The sequence below is a fragment of the Crocodylus siamensis genome, chromosome 1 (genome assembly GCF_052110815.1).
Source record: "Crocodylus siamensis isolate JL-2025a chromosome 1, ASM5211081v1, whole genome shotgun sequence".
Classification (NCBI taxonomy): Eukaryota; Metazoa; Chordata; order Crocodylia; family Crocodylidae; genus Crocodylus; species Crocodylus siamensis.
In genome coordinates this window covers 425,382,370-425,408,688 of record NC_143395.1, presented here as the reverse complement: position 1 = coordinate 425,408,688, position 26,319 = coordinate 425,382,370, and the positions used below count along the sequence as shown (strand labels likewise).

Genomic DNA, 26,319 nt, shown 5'->3' with positions numbered 1-26,319 from the left:
TATAATATTATAAATATTATACATTATTATTATATTGACCATAAGTACATAGTATTATAGTATTATATTGAATAGGCATCATCGTACATATACAATATTATAACTCTTATTTTGAAATATCAACCCCGCCCTCCCCCGTGCAGGGCCCGACCCCCCGCGGTGGGGGCAGGCCGGGCACTAGGAGCCCCGCGGGCGCCCGCCGGCCGCCAGGGGGCAGTGACGCACGGGCCGGGCCAGCCCGGGCCGGACGGGGGCGGGGCCAGGCCCAGGGCGGGAGCGTGACGTCAGGCGCACGCCGGGTGGGCCGATGCCGGGCGGGAGGCGGTGTCTACGGCAGCCGGCGGGGGCCACGCGCCGCGCCTCAGTGTCCGCGCGGCTCGCAGCGCTGCCGCCGGGGGGGCCTGGCCGCCATGGGCGCCTGCGAGTACGTGAGCGCCGAGCAGCTGGGCGGCTTCGACAAGTACAAGGTGAGGGGGGGGCGCGGTCATGACCCCCCCCGGCCCTTTGGGGCAGGGGGGTTCACCCCCAGCGGCTTCGGGCCTTTCCTCCAAGGGGGGCACCTGCCCCCCCTCCCCGGCGGTCCGCCCGGGACCCTTCGGCAGCGCGAGCCGAGCGCCGGGGCGCTGCCGTCCGTCCGTCCGTCCGTGGGGGGAGGCACCTCGAAGCGCGGGGCTCGCGTGGGAGTGACGCGGGGCCGGCGGGCTGTAACCCAGAGGAGACGCTTCCCGCGGGACCAGACCTGCAACGTGCAGACTCCGACAGCACCCTCCAAACCTCGGGACTGACAAGCCGCGCCTTGTTGGTGGATCGAAATAACGTTAATACTGTTCGTTGTAGAGAGAGAGAGAGAGTGCGTTTCCCTTGCAGGAGAAAGCAGTGGTCAGTTTAGTTGCTGCCACTGTCTTGTGTTGGTGGCTAGCACGGTACGGTGTCTCGTTTTGGTTCCCCTGTGCTCCTTCTTGCAGCTGCTCGGGTACTGCAGTAATAAAGCAAGTACGGGCTCTGCAATGAGCCGTGCCCTCTGCTCCGGGCGGCATGTGTCAGCAAAGTGGCTTGTCCACCTGTGTGGCTATTGCATCTCCCTAAATGACATAGCCTAAGCAGATAAAAGCAGGTTTTCTGCCTGTGCCGCTCGCAGCTGTGTCCGTGCCAGATTTTGCTGGTGTACTGGCTGGGGGGAGGAGGTTTTGATTCGGGTCCCCAGTAGTATAGCGATGGCAGCAGGACTTTGTAGTGGAGACCAAGCCATAGTGACTAGTCTGTTGCATTTGTGGCTTCACAGCTGCTTCTTGAGGAAGAAGGAACATGTCAGTGTTTGAGCGGCAGAGCCGTGTGTGTCATAGGTGTCAGCAGCTCACGAGCTTTAACACTTTTCTTCTCGGTACCCTGGGGTGGCAGGTTCTCCCCATTGTACAGATAGAGAAATGAAGCAACCTGCTCAGTCACCAGGGCAATCCCCACTGGCTGAACCTGCATCTGTGGAAACTGGCTAGTGTCCTAACCCCTGCACCATTCATCTTCACCTCCTGGCTGCATTATAATATGCTGTATCTACAGGGAGACTTACCTGATATAAGTCATGTTTAAAGAGTGAGTATTAGACAAACTTTTCTCCTTTGGGGCTCCAGAGTCCGGTTACTCAACATCACTGAGTGGGTGGTATGAAGAGGGTGTAGTCTGTAGCTGTTTGCACTGGCAAGGCTGGCATGGGCTTAAACCTTGGATGGCTGAAGCTGTGTCAACAATGCATGTGTATGCCAAGTGGTTGAGATGGGACTCCGATGAGGTGTGACCCTGACTACCATACAAAGCTCCGCAGTGTAAAGAGTTATACTGTTAAAAGTATGGCTTTACTAATACTGCTTGTTTTGCTTGGTGTGGGTGTGTGTGGTTTTCCTATACTAGTGGAAAGCACAGCTGTGCCAGAAGGTGCATTTGTCCTTGGAGAGTGTTATCAGTATTATAGACCAATAAAACACCCCTAGAATAGGCATAGCCTATCTATCCTCAGTTAAACTTCGCCAGCATAGCTTATACTAGTGCTGGATGATTGAAATAAGCTACACCGAGAGAAGTATTTGCTGCTGGTACACAAATGGTGTAAAGAAAATGTTAAAAAATCTATGCCTATTTTCTATTGCCATGTATCAAATTTCTGCTGTAGTTCTGAATTAGTTTTTGTGGTGTAAATGCAAGGAGATCTGAAGTCCACAGCTTAAATGAATTTCCAAATCTAGTGTCTCTGCTTTGCTTCCTTTGCCTCTTTCCTTTGCTATTTTAGACATGGTTAATGATATTATATAAAACCTTACATCAGTATCTTGGTCATCTCTGTGGTCCATCAGTCACCCTGGATTTCCTCCTCCAGCTCTGCTACTTGAAGCACAGCAGAGTGAAACAGGTTATTCTCTGCTCTGATGCTTTTGTTTGCTGATGACACTAAGATGTGGGGGGATGTGGGCACGCTAGAAGGGAGGAATAGGCTGCAATTGGACGTAGACAGGTTACAGGGGTGGGCGGATGAGAATAGGATGGGATTCAACACCCACAAGTACAAAGTGATGCACCTGGAGAGGAACAACTCACACCATACCTGCAGGCTGGGGAACTCCCTTCTCATCAGTACAGAGGCAGAAAAGGATCTTGGAGTCATCATTGATGCCAAGATGAACATGGGCCGGCAGCGTGGGGATGCGGTCAGGAAGGCCAACCGCACCTTGTCGTGCATCCACAGATGCATCTCAGGCAGGTCCAAGGAGGCGATCCTCCCCCTCTGTGCGGCACTGGTCAGGCCGCAGCTGGAGGACTGCGTCCAGTTCTGGGCGCCGCACTTCAAGGGGGATGTGGACAGCATGGAGAGGGGCCAGAGGAGGCCACTCACATGATCAGGGGGCAGCAGGCAGGCCCTATGAGGAGAGGCTGCAGGACCTGAACCTGTTCAGCCTCCACAAGAGAAGGCTGAGGGGGGACCTAGTTGCCTGTTACAGACTAGTCAGGGGGGATCAGCAGGCATTGGGGAAGTCCCTGTTCCCCCAAGTATTGCCAGGAGTGACCAGGAATAATGGTCACAAGCTGTCAGAGGATAGATTTAGGCCAGACATCAGGAGGCGCGACTTCACAGTCAGGGTGGCTAGGATCTGGAACCAGCTTCCAAGCGAAGTGGTGCTGGCTCCTACCCTGGGGGTCTTTAAGAGGAGGCTGGATGTACACCTTGCTGGAGTCGTTTGACCCCAGTACTCTTTCCTGCCATGGCAGGGGGTCAGACTCGATGATCTGCTCAGGTCACTTCTGACCCTAGAAACTATAAAACTATGTTGTGGTATCCTGTGGATATGGGAGGCGGGGGAAAGGAAGTTACCATGTATGATTGGTCAGTTTATTAATTGTACAACTCTCCTTTTTTGATTGCCGCCAAGTGGATTTTTAGCATCTGTAGCCTAGAGATATTTGCTCAGAAGCAGGGGTGAAGGAGGGCGAGTCTAGACTGAAAGAAACTCATGCTCTGAGTTCATTTTTACATGTTGCTGTCAATATTCCCAGTGCTGAACAGGTGCTGAAATCTGCCAAATAACAGACTGTACCTAAGAAACCTGATGATGGTGATGTAGAGTGACAAATAGTTACAACTTGCTGTGTTTGGTGAGTTACTGTAGTTGGAAAGCGACATAAACAAATGGTTGGTGCTCAACTTTATGGGTGTTTTCAATTTGGGCTGTTTTTCACACTTTGTTTCTCCAGCCACCAGCACACCATTCTGTCTGGTCTTACCTGATTGAGATGGCAGATTCCTGGGGAGGTGGAGTCGTCACTACAGTGTGTCTGTACAGTGTTGGGTGTAGTGGGGCCTTGGACTTGATCGGTGTTCTCAGATGGTACTGCAACACTTGTGATCAAAGGTGTGTTTGAATGTGGGGGTGGCAGGAGAGCGAGTTTATAGATTCTGTATTATAAGGCTTGAGCAGAGGAAATGGTGCAATCCTTGTTTAATCTAGGTGGAGAGGATGAGGTGATAAGAAGAGGAATGCCTTGTGGGGAGTAGTTGAAGTTTCAGAGCAGGTGTGCATGTTTAATAGAGAAGAAGCAGGAAAGGGATTCAAAGGGAGGCAGGGAGAGTTGTGGGGAGCAGAGGTGAGGAAAAATAAAGTTACCTTGGCAATGATGCTCCAGATAGTCTGGGGAGGGAGGGAAGAGCATCAGATGCTTTGCAGATCATACAGTCCCACTGGATGCCTGGCAGAAGGCCAGAACAGAGGAGGACACAGTAGGAGAGCTAGACAAATGCTCTCCATATGTTCAACACCTCTGATCTACCATATGGCCCACAGAACCGTTCCATCTGGCCGGCTACAGAAGTTGGGGGGTAGAGCTGTTGGGTGTGGCATGCCACAGAATTTGGGGTCCTTGGGCCCTGATGGACATAAATGTTGGTAACAGAGGGGTGAGTGAGGGCTGTGCAAATATTGCTCTTGCTTGCACAGGTTCCTGAATGCATACCCAGGCCATCACCACTGCACCTGCAAATCTGGCTTGGGAGGATCCCCCTTGGTCTGGCTTGTGTCCTGCAGTGAGTTTGCTCCCATGTTAGATTTCCTTATCGGGAAACTTTTTATACTCAAGACACACCTTGGAAAATGCCAGCTTATAGCTTTCGCTTATTTTTTTCACTACAGAAAAATAATAGTGAATGATGTTTGTATGCTTACTAGCAATGTTTGGCACCCAGCAGCATCCCTGAAAGGATTGCAAGGCACCTTGAAATGCCATGGCACCCTGGTTGAGAATCTGAATTATTTAGAGCAGTGGGAGCCAGCCTTTCAGGCAGGAGTGCCACAAATTAATCTCTTTGCCCCCCCTGAGTACCACTGTAATCTTCTTCCCCTGCCAGTCAGCCTCTCTCTTTTCTCCTCCCTGCCCAATATGATCCTTTGCTTTTGACTCCTTGCCTGAACTGCTCTGCTCCCTGCATGAGCTTCAGCTGTGTTACTTGCCACTTCCCCATCTGTGTGGCACATGTGGCACTTGTGCTGCAGGTTGGCCACCCCTGATCTAGATGGACCACTTTAGACTGCTATACCAGGAACAATGCTTCACTGGTTCCCAGAGAAACTGACTAAAAAATCCTCTCTAAGGAAGCTATCTAGAGAGCTATCAAAGAGCCACGTGCATGATCAGAGGTCAGGAAAACAGACCTTACGACGACAGGCTGCGTGCCATGGGGCTCTTCAGTCTGGAAAAGCGCAGGCTCAGGGGTGACCTGATGGCCACCTATAAGTTTATCAGGGGTGACCACCAGGATCTGGGGGAACGTCTGTTCACCAGAGCGCCCCAAGGGATGACGAGGTCGAACCGTCACAAACTCCTGCAAGACCGCTTCAGGCTGGACATAAGGAAGAATTTCTTTCCTGTCCGAGCCCCCAAGGTCTGGAACAGCCTGCCAGCGGAGGTGGTTCAAGCCCCTACATTGAACACCTTCAAGAGTAAATTGGATGCTTATCTTGCTGGGATCCTGTGACCCCAGCTGACTTCCTGCCCTTTGGGCGGGGGGCTGGACTCGATCTCCCGAGGTCCCTTCCAGCCCTGATGTCTATGAAATCTGTGAAATCCAGGTGTAAAGCGGGGTATTAATTAGCAGTCGCTATAACTCCCCAGGTAGGCTTTTGTTCCAGTCTGAATGCCTTTTCTAGGTTTCATTTATTTTAAATAAGTATTTTCATATCTATGCCAGGGAAAGAAAGGCATTCCATATACAGAAAAGCTGAGTCCACGTGGTATGTAACACTCATAATGAGTGTATCTTGTCCTACTGAATGCCTGGATATGTTCCCCGTGTCACCAAGCCCTAAGTGTGGCTTATTTCTTCCCATTTCTATTTTCCCATTTTATGTATGCATCTTGGTGGGCTGTTCACTGACCCATGTTTTGTTTTGCAAATTAATGATGCTACCAGAACGGTTGAGGCCTGAAGTTAGGAGAAAAAGTTCTTGTTAAAGACTGCGGGAAACATAGCAAATGTATGAATGTCATCCAAACTGTGGCCTGTTGCTATTAGCAATTGCCAAGAAACATGAGAAGTTGAGGATCATAATAGAGGTAGGCTGTGAGCATGGCCCTTTGTGGCTTCTAGTATCCCAAACTGTTGGGCTAGTGCTGCATTCTGCTCTTTGAATGGTGGACATTTGAAAAGGCATGCTTGTGCATAGAGAGAGTTGTGTTGAGGACAGCTCTGCAGAGAGAAAGAAGCTTGTGAAGCTGTGAATAAACATTTTTGTCTTAAGGTTGTTGGTTTGTACTGTGCTTTACAATGAATGGAGACCTGGATTCTGCCAGGAGGTGTTTAATTTTTCCCCTCCTGTGTGTTATGGAAGTGCATTGCAGATGCAAGTTAGCAGATATTTTCAGTGTGCACCCTAAATGGGGTGGAGTGGGAAGCTGAGCGAGACCGGTAACAGTTTTGTTGCAGGTCTGGATGTCGGTGAGGCTGGTTGGAAAGCAAGACTTTCATTCAATAGTAGGTTTGCTATGCTTAGTTTCAACTGGCTGCAAAAAAACCCCAAAACATTCTAAGTGTCTTGTCAGCAAAGAAGGAAATAAAATAGTGCCATTCCTTGCTTTATGCTTTCTTGTGGTGAGAATTGCTTTGATACTGCAGTGAGGTAAGGGAAGCAAATAAGAACTGAGCTGGATTGCTGTCACGTCAAAGCAAAGAGCATACCAGGGGGTTCATCCCTTCAGAAATCTTGGAAAAGTGGCATGTTAGTGGGCCCAAAGCAAAGCTCTGAAAAGCAAGGACAAGTTTTAGTATTACTGTTAGATCGTGGTGTGTCCCAACTCTTGTCTGCTTGTCTCTGGGCATTCTCAGTGACCAGTTCCTTTCTGTTATTTCTCCTCCCCCTACATTGCCTCTTTTCCCCCCAGCCTTGTGGGTGGGAGGGGGAAGAGACGATCCAGTTTTGTATGGTACAGTATTCAGAGGCTCAGTCTTGCCAGTATTTACACAAAAGTCTTGTTATTCTATCTTTTGAACCCACATACCTTGGTTTGTAGAGCTTCTTAGTTATTGGTTTCTGAATCTAAACTTCCAGCATGCTGAGAGCTTGGTGACTTAATTTGTGATCTGGTCAGGCACTAGGAAAACACTGGCTGCATGTGCAGGAAGCTCAGGGTGTACAAAGGCTGCTTATTTTGCACATCATGAAGTTCTGGTTTTCCTGGTGTCTTGCAAACGCTGTTAACTTCAGAACATGGCATATGGAGACCTAATACCATCTTCTCAGTGCGGTGCTGTTACCTTTTAAACAGGAAGGCAATGCTGGGAGCTGGCTATCCGAGAGGTGTCTAATGTGCTTATTACCACCGTGTCTGGGCGTTGCCTACAGTAACAATGGATTTGCGGGGAGGATCTTATCTCCTACATTTCTTGCTGCAGCTGTAGGTGGTTAAAAATCTCCCTAATGATGTTCTTGTTGTCCAACCACAGTTGTTTTTTACAACTTCATGTGTCTAAAGTAGCCGGGCTTGGTCTCATTCTGATGTACTTTGGTTAGGGGCAGTTGAAGGATTTTGGCAGGTTTTTTTTGCTCTGAGCAAATTCAGCTGCAGCAACAATCTAGTCAAGCATAGTTGTCTTGGAGCATCTTTGGCAGCAAGGTAGTTCAGCAGGCAGAGTCCTTAGCCAGGTAAAGACCATGCTAATTTACGTTTGAAAGTCTAGTACAAGTATTGGCCTAACTTAAAACCCCTGACACGGAAAGGCCCAGAAGCTAGGCTCTACACTAACACTTAATTCATCTTGTTTGTGCATCTGCCCTAGGCAGCCTTTTAACTTCTGCCTTACCCTGGTATCGAGGGAGTGAGGAAATGGATAAAAGGACTTGTTACCCTGAGCTAAAGGGGGGTGGGGATTTAACTGCCCATTAGATGCTCTGGAGTAAGTGTCCATACACTTTTACTTATCCATACCAAGCAAAAAGTTAAACTAGGTGGCTTAGTCCTGCTTTATTGATGTGTTTGAAGGTCAGTTATGGGTGGATCCTGGACACTTCTTCTGATAGCTCACAGGCTTATTAAAAACAGTGTGGTTTTCTCATGCACAGCACATGGAGCTTGCACCCTTTTTCTTTCCCATTTCTATCCTTGCTAGGCTACACTGGTCCCCTGGGTGCACCCTCCATTTTTAGATCCTTATGGTCTTTCCTCCCACCCAGCCTCAAGCTGCTAGTTTCTTCGCATTGGGCTGGGAACGTGCTCTGTGCTATTCCTCAGCAATCTTGAAGTCTCTGGGAATTTGCAGACTAAAAATAATCTGCTCTCAGTGGTATAGAGCACTGCTGCGTGATAAACAAATTGATGGAAAGTGTCTGTGATGCACTCTCTACAGCTGTTTCTGAGAACACGAGCCCCTCAAATACCTTCTCAATGTTGCTGTTTTGCGATACTGAAAGGGTTTAGCGCACATTACTCGCTGTATACTTTCATGTTTAAAAGTGACTCAAATGCAGTGCAAACTGATTTGTCTTTTTCCCAGTTCAGGTTTTCTGATTTTTCCTTTCAGCTGGCTGTAATGATTTGTGTGGGAAAGTCCAAGCCAAAGCAATTAAGGGCAGCTTCTCCCATTCTGCATTCTTTTGCATTGCCCCTGAGTATGAAGGGTGTGGGTGCATAGTGCAGGGAGAACAGGAAGCTTTGGTAAAATGATTTTGCATCTTATCACTTTCTCAGAGATACAAGCTCTGTTAAGTCAGATGTACTGCATTATTAAATATGCATACTTCTTAAAGTATATTGAGTCATAGCTCACTTTGAATTAATGGCATGCTGTAATAGGTGTTGGGAGAGTGTTATAACCTCATCTGCCATCATGGCTTTGATCCTTGTAGGAAGGAGGAGTGATTAGTATCTGTGAGGCACGTGGAGCCCTGACGCTGAGGCGTGGAGATACGGCTGCCTGATCCCCTGTTTTGAGGCACCCTCTGCCCTAGCCAGTCAACAAAGTCGCTGTAGTGCGCAGAGATGGGAGGGCTCCATAGCATGGGGAGGTGGGAGAGCAGGCAGCCCTGGGCCTGCTCCCCTGTCTCTGCATTTGTCCCGGTGTTCGCCACTTTGGTGTGGTTTGCACTTCTTTTTTTCCGAGGGTTTAATTTTTTTTTTTTGCTACCGGGAAATCCCAGTAGCAAATTTTGCCCCAGCGCTGCAAATTAGCAGTGCTGAGCCACTAATTAATGTGCAGTTTATGTGGTTTGTGTCTCTGCAAAGAGGTTTGCAGCACGACAAACCACACGTGCTTGCACATGTGGATCCAGCCTCTGTGGCTGTTAAGAGCTGCCAAGTCCTTGCCAGCAGCTCCGCACTGGTCATGCACACTCTTAAAGTCTTGCACCTGGCCCTTGCACAGTGTATGCTTTGCAAAGCTCTGTGAGGTTGAACTTCATTCATCTCTCTAAAGCTATGTCAGGATGCCTCCAGGCCTCTTCATATTTGATCAGTAGTAGCTAGTTTGCAGGGTTTGACAAGGCATTTCTCTGGCTGTCAAACACTGACTCTTTAAATACTCGAGTGCTTTCTAGAGAATGTCAAACCTTTTTTCCAGCTTCTAAACAAGAACGTGATTCTTTAGTTTTGGTATATTTTAGCTAGCAACCTTTAAGCTTTGCTCTGTTCACTACCATTGCAACATTTGTCAGCATGGTTATCAAGTCAGAGGTACTACATGGTGCGGCCCAGTTCATACAGAACAGAGGTCTTCGTCATTAAGCTACTGGCCTGGCTGCCAAATGATCAATCTCTGTTCTCTAGGCTGTTAACATGGGAGACTTGACACAGTTTTGGTAACTGCATGGGCCACTGCCAAATTGGACTGAATCTCTCTCAAAGGGTGTGCGGGCAGCAAGCCAAAAGGGAGCAGCTTATTGTTCTGCTCAGTGCCTTGATGGGAAAATGGCTGAGGGCGTATTTAAATTCTGAGCAATGTACAGGTGTGACCAACAGCCCCCGAGCAGTTTGTGTGTCAGCAGTGACCATTTCCCGTCAGCTTATGACAGTGTTTGGGAATTGTTGAATCATAGAAAAGTAGGACTGGAGGTCATCTAGTTCATCCCCCTGCTCAGGGCAGGATCCTTCTTATCCAGAATGTCCCATACAAGCATTTGTCTAAACCTTTTTCTAAAACTATAGAAACAACCCTGTGACAGCTACACAGCACTTCAACACCAGGAACAGTCCAACCTGCCACAGGTAAGGGAGGAGGGGGACAAGGGCAGTGTCATTGTCCCACCACTGTAAGGGTTGTTAAATGCACTCAAGAGATTCAAGGAAAAGGACCCCCCGGCCCCCTAAAGAGGAAGGCAACCCCCCCCCCCACTCGTGTATCAGATGTTCTCCTCGAACAATTGGCTGCACGGCCTGTATTTCCTTTCACTAAAGGCTATAAAAAGTTGTGTCCCTCTGCAGTGTTCAGGGGCAGGTCCTTGGTAGAATCCAGACACCTTCCTCAGCGGGGCATCGCAGGGCTTAGCAGCAGCTAAGTAATCAGGACCGTGTCCCCACTGCAAGCAAGCAGAGGTTTGCAGCACAAATGAACTTGTGTTTGAGCTCCTGTAGGACCATGGGCTAAAGGTACAATGTAGTCATAGCTTTGTTTGCAGTAAATTGGAGGGGAGGGAGAGATTTGCCTGTGATCCCACAGGGAATGGTGGGAGGTTATCAGAAGGACTTCTGGCTTTCTGGTGTTTTAGCCAGTATCCACATTTAGCAGCTTGCCAACATAAGTACTTGAGTTTGGTCTTCTGTATTGGTCTGGGTCAAGTAGCTTGGGTGTAAAGCACCACCTCACTTGTCCGGGAGGTGTGCACCTGTAGGTGGAAAATGGGTTAGGAGGTAAACATGGGAGTAAGAGCCAGAGTTACTTCAGCAGGGAAGGCACGTCCTAAAAAGATGCAGGAAAAGTGCCTGCCATGCTTACAGCTTTGAGAGGGCAACTTTTCCACAGATAGTAGCGCTTAAAGAGTAGATCTCCCATATGTTCTGATGCCACAAATTGTCTTTTCTCTAGCAAAACGTCTTTTGCTAGTGGGAAGAACTGAGGGTGTCTGCTTCACATGGAGATCCGTAGAGAAATGTGTTGTAGTGCGGAAAAAGGAACTGTATCCTGTTGGCAGGAAGGAGAGGCTTGCACTCTGAGCCATTTCCATTGCAGTCTTCTTTTTTCCATAGGCCTGACAATCCGCTCTCCATCTCCTGGCTCCGATTTGGATTTCAGCTGAAATGAGCCCTATTAAAATGTCATTGATCCTGGGCTAGGAGTTGCTTTAGACCGTGCTGTTGGTTATCACAAAATCAAATCATTTACCACTTTCTGAGGCAGATATTAGAAAAATATTAGGGGTTGTAAAATGCCTAGGCTTGGTATCCTTGCTTTCCACAAGACTTGGAGCTGGTGTGGGGGATGCAGTTTAACTCCTGTCTCCTCCCATCTTTGCTAATGGTGAATGATCTGGAAGTGAGAGAAGGTTATTGACCAAAATGTGACAGCCCCACTCTCATTTGTTTGCACGTGTATGAGCAGCTTTACACTGTAATTCTCTCTAACAGGGACCGATAAAGGCAATGCTGGAAGGAGGAGGAGGATTTTTGTGTAGTTCTTCACTCCAGCTGTAATCTTCTTTGTGTTTACCTTGACAGGTATTGTATTTGTTGGCATACCACTCCCTGCCTCTGGATAAAGATGCTCATTGTGTTTTCAGAAGGTGGAATGAAGAAAAAAAGATTTTTCCTTGTCAGGAAAAAAGGAAACCTGAGGAGGCTGAGGGACCTACACCTGTTCAGCCTCAGCAGGTGGAGGCTGAGGGGGGATTTGGTGGCTGCCTACAAACTCGTTAGGGGAGATCAGCAGCAACTAGGAAGGGCCCTATTCCCCCTAGCAGCACCTGAGGTGACAAGGGACAATGGCCAGAAGCTGCTGGAGAAGAGGTTCAGGTTAGAGATTAGGAGGCACTGCTAGGGTGGTTAGGATCTGGTGGTCCTCGCTCCTACCTTGGGTAAATTCAAAAAGAGGTTGGACGAACACCTGTCTGGGGTCATGTGATCCCAGCGCATGCTCCAGCCAGTGACAGGGGGTTAGACTAGATGATCTACTCAGGTCCCTTCTGACCTCAAACTACTATGAAACTATAAAAGGGAAGTGGGGAGAGCAGCAACCTGTGGCTACTCCCTTATCTCCCAGGCTGTTGGTTAACTGTGGGCAAGTCTTCCATCAACAGCATCTGTGTGCCGTGGCAGCATCTTGAAGGTAGACCTGCAGCAGGTGTTGGGTTACTTCTCCCCCTCCTCACCATCCCCCCCCTTCTACGAAACAGTCAAGCTGCTGCTAGGCCTGTAGCAGTGTCTAGGTGGGAAGGAGAGTGCTGGACAAGGGATGGTGCTCTGAGCACATGGGCCTTGGCTACATTGCCTCACTTAAGATGCCCCCCAGTTTCCAGCAGCTGTGGGATTTTGGAGAAACCAGGTGTGTGGAAAATATGGTGCACTTAAAAAGGGACTCCTTACTGATTCCCCTTTGTGTGATTGAATGAGCTTCTCTGCTTCTGCTTTTCATTCTGATTTTTTAAAGAAAATTCAAATGAACTGTAGCAAGATGTTGGCAGTGTGCTCCACTGGTTCGCTAGACTGGGGAAAAATGTTGTCCTTGCCAATAAGAGTTCATCTGAAAGGTCTACTCCAAGCCTAGTTGGAGGTAAAGGAAGTGTTGTGGTCAGGACATTTCCCTTTCTACCCAGGCTGTGGGAGGGAGCCTTCTCGTAGTATCATAGTGCTTAGGGTCGGAAGGGACCTAAACAGATCTTCAGTTCTGATGCCCTGCCCCAGGCAGAAATGGGTGCCGCAGTCATATCACTCCAGCCAAATATCTGTCCAGCCTCCTCTTGAAGAGTCCCAAGGTAGGAGAGAGTACCACCTCCCTTGGAAGCCCATTCCAGAGCCTGGCATCCCTAACTGTGAAGTAATGTCTCCTGATGTTCAACCTGAACCTTCTCTCTAACAATTTGTGGCCATTATTCCTAATAACCCTGGGTGGTGCTGGGGGGAACAGAGCCTCCCCCAATTCCTGCTGGTCCCCCCCCCCAGTGAGTTTGTAAGCAGCCACCAGATCCCCTCTCAGCCTTCTCTTGTGGAGGCTAAATAGGTTCAGGCCCTTTAGCCTCTCTTCGTAGGGCCTGCCCTGCTGCCTCTTAACCATGCAAGTGGCCTCCTCTGGACCCTCTCAAGTTTAGCCACATCCCTCCTGAAGTGCGGCGCCCAGAACTGGACGCAGTACTCCAGCTGCGGCCTGACCAGCACCGCATAGAGGGGGAGGATCACCTCCCTGGACCTGCTTGTGATGCATCAGTAAATGCACAACAAGATGCGGTTGGCCTCCCTGACTGCTTCCTCGCATTGGCAGCTCACATTCATCCTGGAGTCAACAATGACTCCAAGATCCCTTTCTGCCACTGTGTTGACAAGAAGGGTGTTTCCCAGCCTATAGGTGTGTTGCTGGTTCCTTCTCCCTAGATGCAGCACCTTGCACTTGTCTGCGTTGAAATCTATCCTATTCTCATCTGCCCAGCTCTGTAATTTGTCTAGATCTAGCTGTATTCTGTCCCTCCCCTCCAGCATGCCCACCTTGCCCCACAACTTGGTGTCGTCAGCTCCTTCAGGATCTTAAAAAAAAAAATTAAAAATCCACCCCTGCTTTTGTATCCTGACACGCACCCTGATTGTCTGTCTCGTAGTCCAGGGTACTCTGCTTATCTTGGATCTTTCTGATGCTAATCCCACTCCTTCCAAATCTGTTTTGCTAGGCATTGTGCAGCCTTATCTGACTCTCTGAACTGGTTCAGGTCCTTCCTTCGTCCCACAGTGTTGCCATTCCTTATCTTTTATATCATTCTTGGACAGCTCCTTCATTGTTCCCATGCATAAATGCCTTTTGAAGACTGTTGATCGTTTTAAAGGCTCCTAAATCCCTAATCCAGCAGTGTCATGTATGCAATCTTTTTGTGTGTCTACATCTGACTGTTTTTCTATACATGCTTGTGGTTGCTTATTGTATTTTGAGTTCTGTCAATTGTACATGTGCCTTTGAGCAAGGAGCATTGCAGTAGATGATGTCTGAGGCTCTGAGCTGCAGGTGGTTGAATCAATGGTCTAGCCCAACTTCATCAGTTCCTTGGAGCATCCAACTCTAGTATATTTGTGGTTGAGACCACCACCTTTACCATGGTTCATCATTGCTTGGTGGTAGGGACTCAGCTGCTGAAACATCCTTTTTTTTTTTTTTTTACTTTTTTGCTGTCAGGTATTTTCTTCAGCTTCTCATTACACATCTGGAGTCACGTCTCCTTGGGTGAGGCTTCGAGAGGTTGGGTGCTAGTGAGGAAGCTCCTGCGTGACTTCAGACACTTGTATGCTGTGGAATGGTCATATAGCAGATGTCTCGCATGTATGCAGTTGTTTTAATTCAATGTATACATTAAGGGAGGGGAGAAGCCATCCAACAAAAGTATCTCTGCTTAACCTGAATGTCAGAGTCCTGTCTTTCTTTTGCTTTTCATCCCCCTCCCCTCACTAGGGTGTGGCACAGGCTTGCTTGTCTCTTTTTTCCATATTACAGAGGTGTAGGTTGTAGCCATTTTGGTCTAAGGACAAGGTTCTTTACATAAATTAGACCAACTCAAATAGGTGGAAAAAATTCTTCTTAGCAAGCTTTTAGGTTTAAATACCATTCATCAGGTTGAGGAAGCATCTGTAGCTGGTACATGCTCTTCCTGGATGGAATGAACAGTAAAGAAGCCAGAGGCTGGTATGCATGCAAGAAAGCCAGTCAGCAGAGATGTAAATTGAGACAGTGAGTGAGAGACAGACTAGGGGGCTGGGGGGAAAGCGAAATGAATGCAGCTGGTAAATGGTGGAGAGGTAGGTGGGGAGTCAGATGTCAAGCAAGTTATAATGTATCATACATCCAATGTCTATACTTAGTCCATGATTTTTTTTTTTTTTGTATCCAGGAGGTTGATGAAGTGAAGTTTATAGTTTCTAGGGTTGGAAGGGACCTGAGCAGATCATTGAGTCCAACCCCCTGCCATTGCAGGAAAGAGTACTGGGGTCAAACAGCCCCAGCAAGGTGTTCATCCAGCCTCCTCTTAAACACCCCCAGGGTGGGGGCCTGCACCACTTCTCTTGGAAGCTGGTTCCAGACCCTAGCCGCCCTGACCGTGAAGTCGTGCCTCCTGATATCTAACCTAAACCTACCCTCTGCCAGCTTGTCACTCCTGGCGGTCCTTGGGGGAACAGGGACTCCCCCAATGCCTGCTGATCCCCCCTGACTAGTTTGTAACAGGCTACAAGATCTCCCCTCAGCCTTCTCTTGTGGAGGCTGAACAGGTTCAGGTCCTGTCACCTCTCCTCATAAGGCCTTCCCTGCTGCCCCTGATCATGCGATTGCCTCCTCTAGACCCTCTCAATGTTGTCCACATCCCTCCTGAAGTGCGGCGCCCAGACCTGGACGCAGTACTCCAGCTGCGGCTTGACCAGTGCCGCACAGAGGGGGAGGATCACCTCCCTGGACCTGCTCGGGATGCATCTGTGGATGCAGGACAAGGTGCGGTTGGCCTTCCTGACCGCGTCCCCACGCTGCCGGCCCATGTTCATCTTGGAGTCAATGATGACTCCAAGATCCTTTTCCACCTCCGTGCTGACAAGAGGGGAGTTCCCTAACCTGTAGGTATGGTGCCGGTTCTTCTTCCCGAGGTGCATCACCTTGCACTTGTTGCTGTTGAATCCCACCCTATTCTCATCCGCCCACCCCTGTAACCTGTCTAGGTCTGATTGCAGCCTATTCCTCCCTTCTAGCCTGCCCACATCCCCCCACATCTTCATGTCATCAGCAAATTTGAACAGGGTGGTTTTTACCCCCTTGTCCAAGTCACTGATGAAGATGTTGAGCAGTGCGGGCCCCAGGACCGAGCCCTGGGGGGCCCCACTGCCCACGTCCCTCCAGGTCGAACATGACCCGTCCACCACCGCTCTCTAGGTACGGTCCTCCAGCCAGTTGGCGACCCATCTGACTGTGTGGGTGTCGACACCACAGCCCCCAGTTTCTTGATGAGAACGGGATGATAGACTTGTCTGTGAAAAGTGTTTTGTAAATTCCCTTTGAGGATTTGAACTGAGGGACTGGAAAGAGAGTGGTAGTCTTGTGAGAAATGTGCCCACACAGGTAGTTAGGCATTGTTGTCTTCGATAGATTTTCGGTGTGCGTTCATTCTGGTGTGCAGTTGTTGTTTGGTCTCTCCTATGTATTTTCCATCAGGGCATTTGGTGCATTGGATGAGAGATGCTACATTTCTGGAGGTGCAGCTATAAGATCCAGGAATGCTGATGGTTCTGTTGTGGGGGGTAGTAATTGTGGGGTGGGTGGAGATGTGTTGGCAGGTTTTATATTTCTTGTCATGGCGTGGTCTGGATCCGTTGGGTGTCTTGTGTCTCTGTTTGTCACTTAAGTTTTATCTTTACTGCAGAAGGTGATGTAGCGTGATGTAGGAGACATGATAGCAGCTTGCAAATTCTTGGGCTGCCAAAAAGCAGAGGGAAAAGCACCTTTTCTTTCTCTGCAGAGTGGAGGACACAGACCAGTGGCTTGAATTTTGTAGCAAAGTAAATTTAGATTGGATATCCAGGAAAACTTCTTTACTGTGAGAATAGTGAGGAAGTGGAATAGATGCCATGGAAGGTGTGAACTCTCCATCACTGGAAGTCTTCAGGAAGAGATTGGACAGCCCCTGGTTGGGGATGATCTAGGCATAGTGATGCCTATTTTCTACTGCGGATATTTCTCATAGTTCTGGGGTTTGCTGGTTGCTCCTACCCATCCCACCCCCTTTTTTTTCTGCTACTAGTCCAGGTGTTTTTAAGCTTCCCCAGAGGCATTGGGTGTTGGCTGTAGCTAAGGCTGGGGACTTTAACTGGAATGTGCTGATTCTCCTGCTAGGAGCCAAGCCAAGGTTCCTGGCTAAAGGATCTTGCCCCTTTGGTCAGGCTCAAAGTGATGCTGTATTTGGGGTCAGGAAGGAATTTTACCCAGTGGTCAGATTAGTACAGTCTAGAGGTTTTTGTCTTCCTTTGTAGCAAGGCATTGCCCTCTACCTAGGACCTCTTGAGCATATATTGACAACATTTTATAAAAGCAGGGCATTGATTGCTGTGGTTGCCCTGCTTTCCCTGTGCCAGTTTAGGGTGTTAAGTCTAGGTTGCATCAGGCTTGATGGTAGTCTTATGCAGGGTTTAGATTCTGGTTGTATGGGATGGTTTGGATAGGGATCATCCCGCCTCGGGCAGGGACTCGGACTAAATAACCTTTAGAAGTCCCATCCAGCCCCACTTCTCTGTGACTGACTAGTGTGGCTTACACGCTTGCATGGGTTGTAACACAAATATAGTTGAATGAAATTGAGCATTTTTAAAGCAAAGTAAAGCTGTGAGGAATAATGAGTCTCTAACTTTTCTCTCATTTGGCCTGGAGTGTTGATGTTTTCCACAGTCAACAGAGGAATGAAGATGCATCTGTAAAGTTTTCTCTGGCTGCCTCCTGCTCCAAAAAGGAGAGCTTCCTCCATCCCTCTCTGCTTTAGTGTTTAATGGACCTGGAGTCCCTTATACCAGGCAGATGATAGTGGGGACTGGAGCAGCAAGAGAGTTGGGGCATGCACACTTTGAATGAGCTGTGAAGGGGAGCTAGTAGACTGGGGATACAGTCAGCTGGAGATGTAGAAGTTATCATTTTATATCTTGTGCCACAGAAAATGACCTTAAATGATAAACGGGACCGAAGTTAATAAGTACCAGATTTAAAAGCCCTGCACAACTTCCAACTCACCACGGGCATGGGACATGGAGCATGGCGCAAACGTGGCTTGTTTGTCTTGGCGCAGCTCGGCTAGCTAGTTTTTATTTTTAGCTATAAATTGGATTTATGAGGGCTTGTCAACTGCAGTAGTTTCCTTTTGATTTAGTTTGGTCTTAAGCTGCAAAAATTTCTTTTCTTAGGCTTTTGTCCTGTACCTATTAATGGAGTTCCATGTAAAATGGACAGAAAATAGAGCTGCTGTCTGGGGGCACGATTCTCTGAGACTACAGCATGCAAATGGTTCAAGAAGAAAAAAAAAAATCTGAAGTTTTGATATTATGCAATTCATGTGACGTTCTTCAGGTTACAGTTGTGCTCTACCATTCCATTTAGCTTTGTGAATCCTAAGTATACACCTTGAAAATGTACCCTGCCCCCCACAAAAAAAAGGGAAGGAAAGAAAAAGCAAAACACAGGATAACATACTAGTTTTCAAAGGCAGTTTGAATCTGGGTGCCTGAAATTGGACACTTAGTCTGATGTCAGGGAGGGGTGGTGGTTGGCACTCACAGCCCTATTTGAAGCTGGTGGGACAGGTTAGACCGTTTAAGAGCAGGTTAGACAAGCACTTGCCTTGCTTAGGTATTTGATATCATTTGAAAATAAAGCTCCGTTGGAAACAGGCACCATTCAACACATTCTTGTTAACAGCTCTCATGCCTCATGAATAAGGTTCAGTTTGTTCACATTTCCCATTTAATGGAGTTCTGCTTGCACGGCATTAACTTTTTATAGTTAGTTCTCTGCCCAGTAAGTGTTCACTGTGCATTTACGGAAATAAGTTTCTGTGAAAAACCTAATGTCTTCCAAGAGCAGACTGCATTCTTGAGTGGCTTTCAGAGGCAGAGGAAAAATGGTAAACACCATGAACTGCTCTCAGATGGACTTCAGAGTAACATAAGGAATGAGCATGTGATCAGCAACAAGTGAAAAATACTGTTTCTTGGTGGTGTAAGTTTTTATCTATGAATAATGGGGTTTTTTTTCACTTTGAGTGGCGGTATAATAAATGGGTGTTTTGTGTTTTTATATAAACACTGTGGGGAGGGGGGGAAATGATTCTCGTCACAGATAGTAGCTTTGGGGTAAGTTTTAAAAGTGATACCAGTAGTCTCTCCCCAGTGGTAAAGGTCTATGAAGTTAGGAAGCAATGTAAAACAAAGCTTGGGGGAAGGGACAACCTGGGCAGAAATGGTTCGTTATTGATAGCATGATCCCTCACAATTGTAGCACTTATTAGAATTCAGCTGTAGCATCTTGATACTAGAACAGGTGGCTCCTTGGAGCGAGCGATTTGTTCAGGAAAGGTATAAGCTTTCACAGGTAACAATCTAGCATGTGATAAAGTAGGCTGCTTTCTCCCCCCTCCCTCCCTCCGTTTGCCTTGAAACTGCTGGATTCTAAAGCTTATGGTTTTCTGAATGAGCAAGTCTCTAAGGTGCCACCCTGCCTTGCCTTCTGCTTGACTGCAAACTAACATGCTAACTAAATCTCATTATCTTGATACAAGTAGGCTGTGTCCAGGCAAGCTTGCCCATGCATATTTATGCACCGTACATTCAGGCATTCCCCTTGCTGCTACTTTGCAGCACATGTGGGGCTGACCCTGGGAGATCCTGGGGTCAAAAGAGCCTGTGTGGAAAGAAAGTGGGGTGGCGCATATGACGGCAGCACGTGCCACCCCAAACCAGAGCCTGGCCAGCCAGAGCCACACTTCAGCTGCTATCCAGGCTCCCACCTGCAGGAGTGTCACAGCTGCAGCTTCCCTAGCCCCCAGGACTCCAGGTAAGGCTGCTGGGGCCAGCACAGTTGCTGACCCCAGCCTCCCCCAATGGGGCAACCTGCCACGCACCACAGTGTGCATGGCACAGGCTTTCCCTGGGGACAAGGAGCAGTGGCACAAGGTGTGCTGCTGCTCCTTGTCCCCGGGGAAACAAACATCTGTGCTCACGTGGACATGGCCATATAGTGTAAACTGCCTAACACAATACGGCTGCACTCTTGTATCTTAGTATGCCTGGTAATTACAGTGCTTCTAGGATGTGCTGATTTTTTTTTCCCTCTCCCTTTCATCCCCCCCCCCCCAAAAAAAAACAAAAAACTTGGAAACTATTAGTAGAATCGAGGCTATAAATCTATACTTTTCTTATCCTCTGCCTAATTAGATCTTTGAGATGTCCCTGTTGTATTTTTTTTTTTTTTTTTAAAAAGGTTCATCCTATATGAACCCCTCATTTCTCTTGTAAAGGCTATAGAAGCCAGAAGGTAATTGGTTAAAATAATTCTATGCAAAGCCTGGATCTTGGCAGCCTGAACGCTGTCCATTGTCCTGTTGGCTTGTTTTGTAGGTCAGCACAGGGAAAGCACTCTAAATCACTTGTCAGCGCTGTGTAGTTTTTGCTTGGGTGGCTTTTGTACTGAGTTAACTCTACTATATTTTTCAAATTCTAAGATTTCATGTGTCAAGTGGGAGGAATAATTTCTGATGCTCTTGTAAATGTAGATTATCTGGTAGAACTTTGGTTTTGGAAGGTTTTTTTTTAAGTAGCTTTTTATGGCCAATTGACTCTGAGAATAATGAATGCTAATAGATGGATGGCAAATAAGTCCCCCGCTTGCTCTTTCTCTCTCCTCCCTCCCTCCATTTGCCTTGAAACTGCTGGATTCTAAAACCGTTGCTTGCTCTTAAAGCCCTGCCCTACAGTTTTAAATAAAGTTAGTGATTTAAACAGCCTTGCTCTTCAGCCAGTCCTACAACAGCCCCTCATCCATTGTGTTTGTGTCTGCACTGTCCAGTTTAGGTTTTAAACTTTTAGGGAGAAGCAGCATATGATAACTGTCCCACTGCAGGCATTACTGTGCGCTGAGTAATTCTGACGCATGCTGAATCAATAGGGCATTCTTCTGGTTATTTATTTAGTGCACCATTTAAATCAGTTTCTAAATAAATTGATTTTCATTTGGGCACTATTTTTGTGTGTGGACAAAGTCTAGTGTCTGGGTTGTGCCATGTCTGGCTGGCTTCTGCTCAGGTTGTGTTGTTTACCAGAGATCTTTTCAGTATTTAGCTGGATGGTCCAGCAATTAACTCCTTGCAGGTTTTGGATACCATGGTGATTAAGCATTTAAAAAAAAATCTGAGGATAGTCACCTGTGGTTTCACCCAAACCTGATAACCCGTGCACTTGTAGTGAATAAATGGCAGGATTGAGACATGATCTTTCTTTCAAAAGGGCACTAATATGTAATTAGGCAGAGCAAGCAGTGCCCAGTTAGAGGATGGTAACAGAGATCCACACAACAGTTGCTATACACATCAATTGTTGTGTTTTTTATTTTTTTCCCTGCCTTCATAAATGTCTCTCCCTCTTTTCCTGTGTTGTTCTGGAGCAATCCTCATTTTTTAGGAAATCTACCAATGGTGGAAAGGATTAGCATAGAAAGGAAATTGGTGTCCTTGTTACAGCATTGTCTAGAGCTGCTCTGGGCAGGATTAAGTTCCAGTGCCTTGTCTGTGCTATTGTTACTGCTGTTTGGAGCTACACTAGCAATAAGTTCCAAAAAATGCTAGTGTCAAAGGCCCCCTGTAGAATTCCTTCCTTTTCTGTTGCTACAGGAAAACTGAAATGCACCAAAGATCATGGACTTAAAACTTTCCAGAATATGAGCTGCTCAGTTTTGCACAGTGCTAATAGCACATTGCTGTCAGACAAACGTATAGAAAGTGTATTCCAGAGTGGAGAGTTTATATGTAAAAACAGTATCTTTGAGGACCCTTTTTATCTGGCTCACTTCTGACGTACACATGATCAGAATACAACCTGGCTTAGCGGCTGGTCCCGCAAGCTAAGTTGACTTTTGCCTCTCTCATGTATCCTCCCTTATATTTAGTTGTCCAGGGCAAAATATGGCATCCATGCAGCCCCTCTGCTTCTGGTGCATGTGACCCATGAAATTGGTCATAGCTAAGGGAAGGTGCTTGGGCTGTGTTACAGGAGGAAAAATCAGCGAAGACTTTGAATTGCTGGTGTCAGCCAGTAGGTAATATGTGCAATAAGGGATTATATTTTAGAGTGGATTTGTGCTTCAAGCTGGCTTCAATGCCCGTGGTGCTCTATGTGGGCTCTTAAGGAGAGTTGCCATCAAAGCAGTTTATAATGCAACCAAGAACAGTAACCATGGGACAGGACGGAGCCGGTGCTTCTGCAGTTCTGGGAAGCTGGTTCACCGCGGCAGGTAGAGCCATTCTGCTGTGGATTAGCACTGCCTTGCCAAAGTGCCAACTCTGCATGGGTCTCCTAGTGGTGCTATCCTCTTCATTGTTATAACAGCTTATTGTCTGTAATAGCGATCTTGCTTAATGAGTAAAATTATACGTCCTCTCAGATAGCACTAGGATCAGTTCACTTCAGTGTGTGACGTTCTGTTTGTTTGGGTTTTTTTCCCTCTCTCATTTTGTAGACAACCGTTGTAAACAGAGATACGAGTTTTGGTGTAGTTTTACGTGGTGTTTTGCATTGCAGGCACAGCATTACAGCGCTTCAAGCTTCCTTGATCTTGGCAGGACTATACAATGTTAAGATTTCAGGAGACTGTCTTCATCTTGTAGCTTTATTTAATTCTGTTCAATGCGGACAATACTGCCACAAAAAACATGCCCTCCTTGCCCTTTCTGGCATGTAATGGCATAACATAACCATATTGTATAAGATGCTGTAACTCCTGTCCTCAGTGAAGTAAATCCTGATCGCTTGTTTGAATGAAAAATACAAGATCTAGTAACTTTGCCAATGTATCCCTTGACTTATGTTTGCTCTTGCTGTGCTGTAGGTGGAGGGAAGGGGAGACATGCTAGGATGCTTTGTTCTGTGTCCTGTTTAATGTCAGGGACTAGTTCCATTCCCTACAGTCCATGGCCCTGTTATGTGCAACTCCATAGGGAATCAAATGATGTCTTTGAGGTAGTAAGACTGAAAGGGCATTGCTTTGTTAAAACCAGAAACAATGGGCTTCATTTCGTTAAGTTGAATGATCAGCCTTTCTAAGGGAGAGCAGAATCTTGTATCAGGACTTCATGTAATTTCATCATCAGGCACATGGAACAAATGTTACGAGCTTGTGCAACAGGGTACTCCTAAACCTTAACAAGCCCTTCCTTAACTAAGTATGAGGATTATTGACACATTTATTTAAAAATGTGTGTAAATGTCTTGCCACTTGAACTTCAGATAGTTTGGTCCGATTCTGAATGGCTTCCCAAAAGTAGGTCTGCAGTTTGAGGTAAAAAAAAGAATGTTACCCAGTAAGACAATAAAAACCACTTGTCAAAGTGAAATATATAAATGCTTCTTAAAGGTTACCTTTCTAGCCTAGCAGAATACCTAGGCAGTAGCCTTAAAACAAAACATTGCACTCACTACCTGCTTCACTTGCCTCTGCTGTCAGCACCAGTTGTGCGAGATGGCCTTTCTTTATGAAGAGGATGTCGATCCAGTGAACTGAGTTTTCAGAATGCTCCCCAAGTCCCTCCCATGTGGTCTTTTAATGAGTTAATCTCTTTAAAAGACTGTGTTCACCAATTCAGTTTAGATCTGATTGTTAGTGTGTGTAAATCATCGGCTTGTAAACTACCACTGAGGGCATTCTTGTACTTATCAATGCAGCCATCGGCTTTCTTCACAGTGTTTGCTAGCGTAAGGGGAAATCCGTCTCATTGTTGTCACACACTGGCTTAAAATTTCTTAGTAGCTGTGTCCCCTAGTATTTTTCAGGTAAAATGCTTTGCTGTCCTAAATTACCTTCAACTACAATTAGCTATGAAATTGGTCACCTCCTATTGTAACTGTACAGATTGCTCTATATTGTCAAGCAGCTGCAGCTTTAAATATAGTTGCATTTCAGTAATGGGTGCAGTCATTATACCAATTCCTGGAGTATAAAAGTGCCTTTTTAAACTCCAGGGTATTTATCAGTTTGGATGACCCTTTTAAATATTAAAGTACATAGGAATCCACTTCCACAAAAGAAGCTATTTTAAAACAGGATGGTTATTTCTGACATTTGCCTACTTTGGGCAGGGGTTTGTTGCCTGTGTATACAGTGTTTAACTTCAACGCTATATTCCTACAACCTGCTGAAAAAACTTGCTGTCATAATTGATTCCAGCCACACATGGTAGTGATGAACTTGGAAAGAGCAGGACTCCGAAAGGTGCAGTTGTTTCATTTATTGCATCTTATTTGCTTTTTGCACATAGTGCAGGTGATATTTGAGGCCATGGTAACTTCCATTGGGAAGCAGCAGGAATGAAGAGACAGGACAGCAAGATTTAAGAGGGGAGGAAGCTTAAAGCCAAATGGTTTGCACTTCAATTGTAGTGCTTCTGAAGAAAATGGCATGAGGCTTTAAAGCTGCGGCTCTGTATTTGCTTCACTCTCAGGTGCCTGAGAGTGGCTGAAGCTCTGGACTGGGATGGCAGGTTTTTCTAATTTTGTTCCTTTTATTAACCAACAGTCATGCTGAACTGTTAGATGGGAACTGATTGCTCTGGAACAGCAGAACACTGGGCCTAAATTAACCTGCTGGGAGAGCCTCTTGTGTAGTGTAGCTTTATTCCAGATATATCCTGCTAGGGGCTTTCTTTGTTTGCTGTGTTCTGCAGCATAAAATGAAGATCGAGTCTGCAGCAAGGACTGAGGACTATGCTGCCTAGAGATGTATCCTGACTCTATGAATCTAGTTAGGCTGTCCATCTGCATCTGAGTAGAGATGGCTATTCATCAAAATGAGATCTTGGCCTCTGGAAATGCTATTCTTGAACATCAGCTTTACCTGTGCAGCCCATCCTTGAGGCTGCATGTGGCAACTTCTTCCAGCCAAGAACAGCTGGAGTTTCCAATAATTTCAAGATGTGCTATTACTGTTCAGTCGTGTAGACAAATTGTGCCTTCATGAGAATAAGAACTGCTTACCTTCTGTGGGTGAAAGGGCCTTCCTTACTAGTTGAGGCCCTCGCCTACAGCTCTCTAGTGTTAAGCAGCTTGAATTACCATTTAGATGACATTCTTGGATGTAGCAGCAGGTAGTCAGCAAGTCATTTGTTTTGTTTCCAGCCATAACTTTAAATGGATATGCTGCTCAATGAGGAGAAAGTATACAAGGCAAGTGGATGTTCCCTCTAACTCCGGGATATAGGTTTGCTTGTTGGACGTGACTGTATGCCTTTTTCTCCCCTTTTCTCTTGCTCTGTTTTAAGGGTCCAACTTCAGACTTTCTGCACCTTTTCATTAAGGATTTCTCCTCTTGCTCCCTCTCTTCAAAACAGAGCACTACAGATTTGCACATACCCTTTGTGGGTTTTTCTTCTCTGAAAGAGTAGTCTCAAGCACTTCTGCGGACAGGAAAGGAAGCTACAAAAGCCACACTCCTTCACCCCCCCCCCCCCCCCGCTCACTAAGACAAATGCTGGCCAGTCCATTTGGACAGCAATGCCTCACAGATGCTCTTGGCTTGCTCAGAAATGGAAATGTGAGTAGTTCTATGATGCGTCAAAGGAAGGAACTTGGCCAGCTTTTTCCATGCATGACACCGAGCGTGAATTGAACTGTCGCCAGTCTTGACACTCAGATGTTCTCTGAGTTGTTAGATACTCTGGTCAATTGATTCAGCCAAACCTTGTTGCTTATGTGGTGGGGAAGGGGAGTGGGAAAGCCTAGGATGTCCAGAGACTATCTAGCTAGTGCATGGATGTACATTTCTTACAATGATAAGAAGCATGTTCTGCAGAAAAACACTGGCCCAATATTATAGTACTGGAATCCTGGCTTCTGTGCCACCCTGCATACTGTAGGCAAGTCTGATTGTTGCCTGTCTCCTCATCTGTATAAGGAGCATGATGTTTGCCCCCCACCCCCCATATGGAATTTGTGAGGGTGGTTTGGAAAAAAGAGACCGGAAAACAGTAAGTAGATCAAGTTAAGATGCTTAAAATGTGGGGTGCTTCGCTTTTGCTCCAAGCTGTTTAGTTGCTTCCTAATTCCAAGTGGTTATGAAGATAATGTGATTGAGCAGATCTCTACCTCTCCCCCTCCTTGCCATTACTTTAAATCTGATTATCTCATAAACCACTTGAAGTGCCATGCTTTAATTAAGTAAACCTGGTATTGAAATGCCTAGTGCTCTTGGTTAGCTCTTCATCAGGTAGGACTTCAGATTGTTTAACACGTGCTCTCATGAATTCTGTATCTTTACAAACTAGTTTATACTGGAAAAGATCTTATTTTGTGTGTTGGGTGGTTCTTTTCCACTCATTCCCAGTACCATATTGCAGGGACAAAATGGCTTTTTCTAAGCCTTTCTCATAAATTGTGTCCTCTGTCTCTGTA

General features: G+C 46.7%; 1 protein-coding gene across 2 annotated transcripts in view; it reads left to right on the top strand.

Moving 5' to 3' along the window:
• The first annotated feature begins 322 nt into the window (after positions 1–322).
• SELENOI (selenoprotein I) overlaps positions 323–26,319 on the top strand; it is a 58,452-nt gene continuing 32,455 nt past the window's right edge. The window contains exon 1 of one of the 2 annotated variants that reach the window (XM_090031164.1): positions 323–467. In XM_090031164.1, coding sequence (XP_089887290.1) covers positions 411–467 — 57 coding nt within the window. In that variant the 5' untranslated portion in view covers positions 323–410. Of the gene's footprint in view, positions 468–18,648; positions 18,887–26,319 lie in introns of those variants that run through there. The other variant, XM_090031165.1, reaches the window with a different exon arrangement.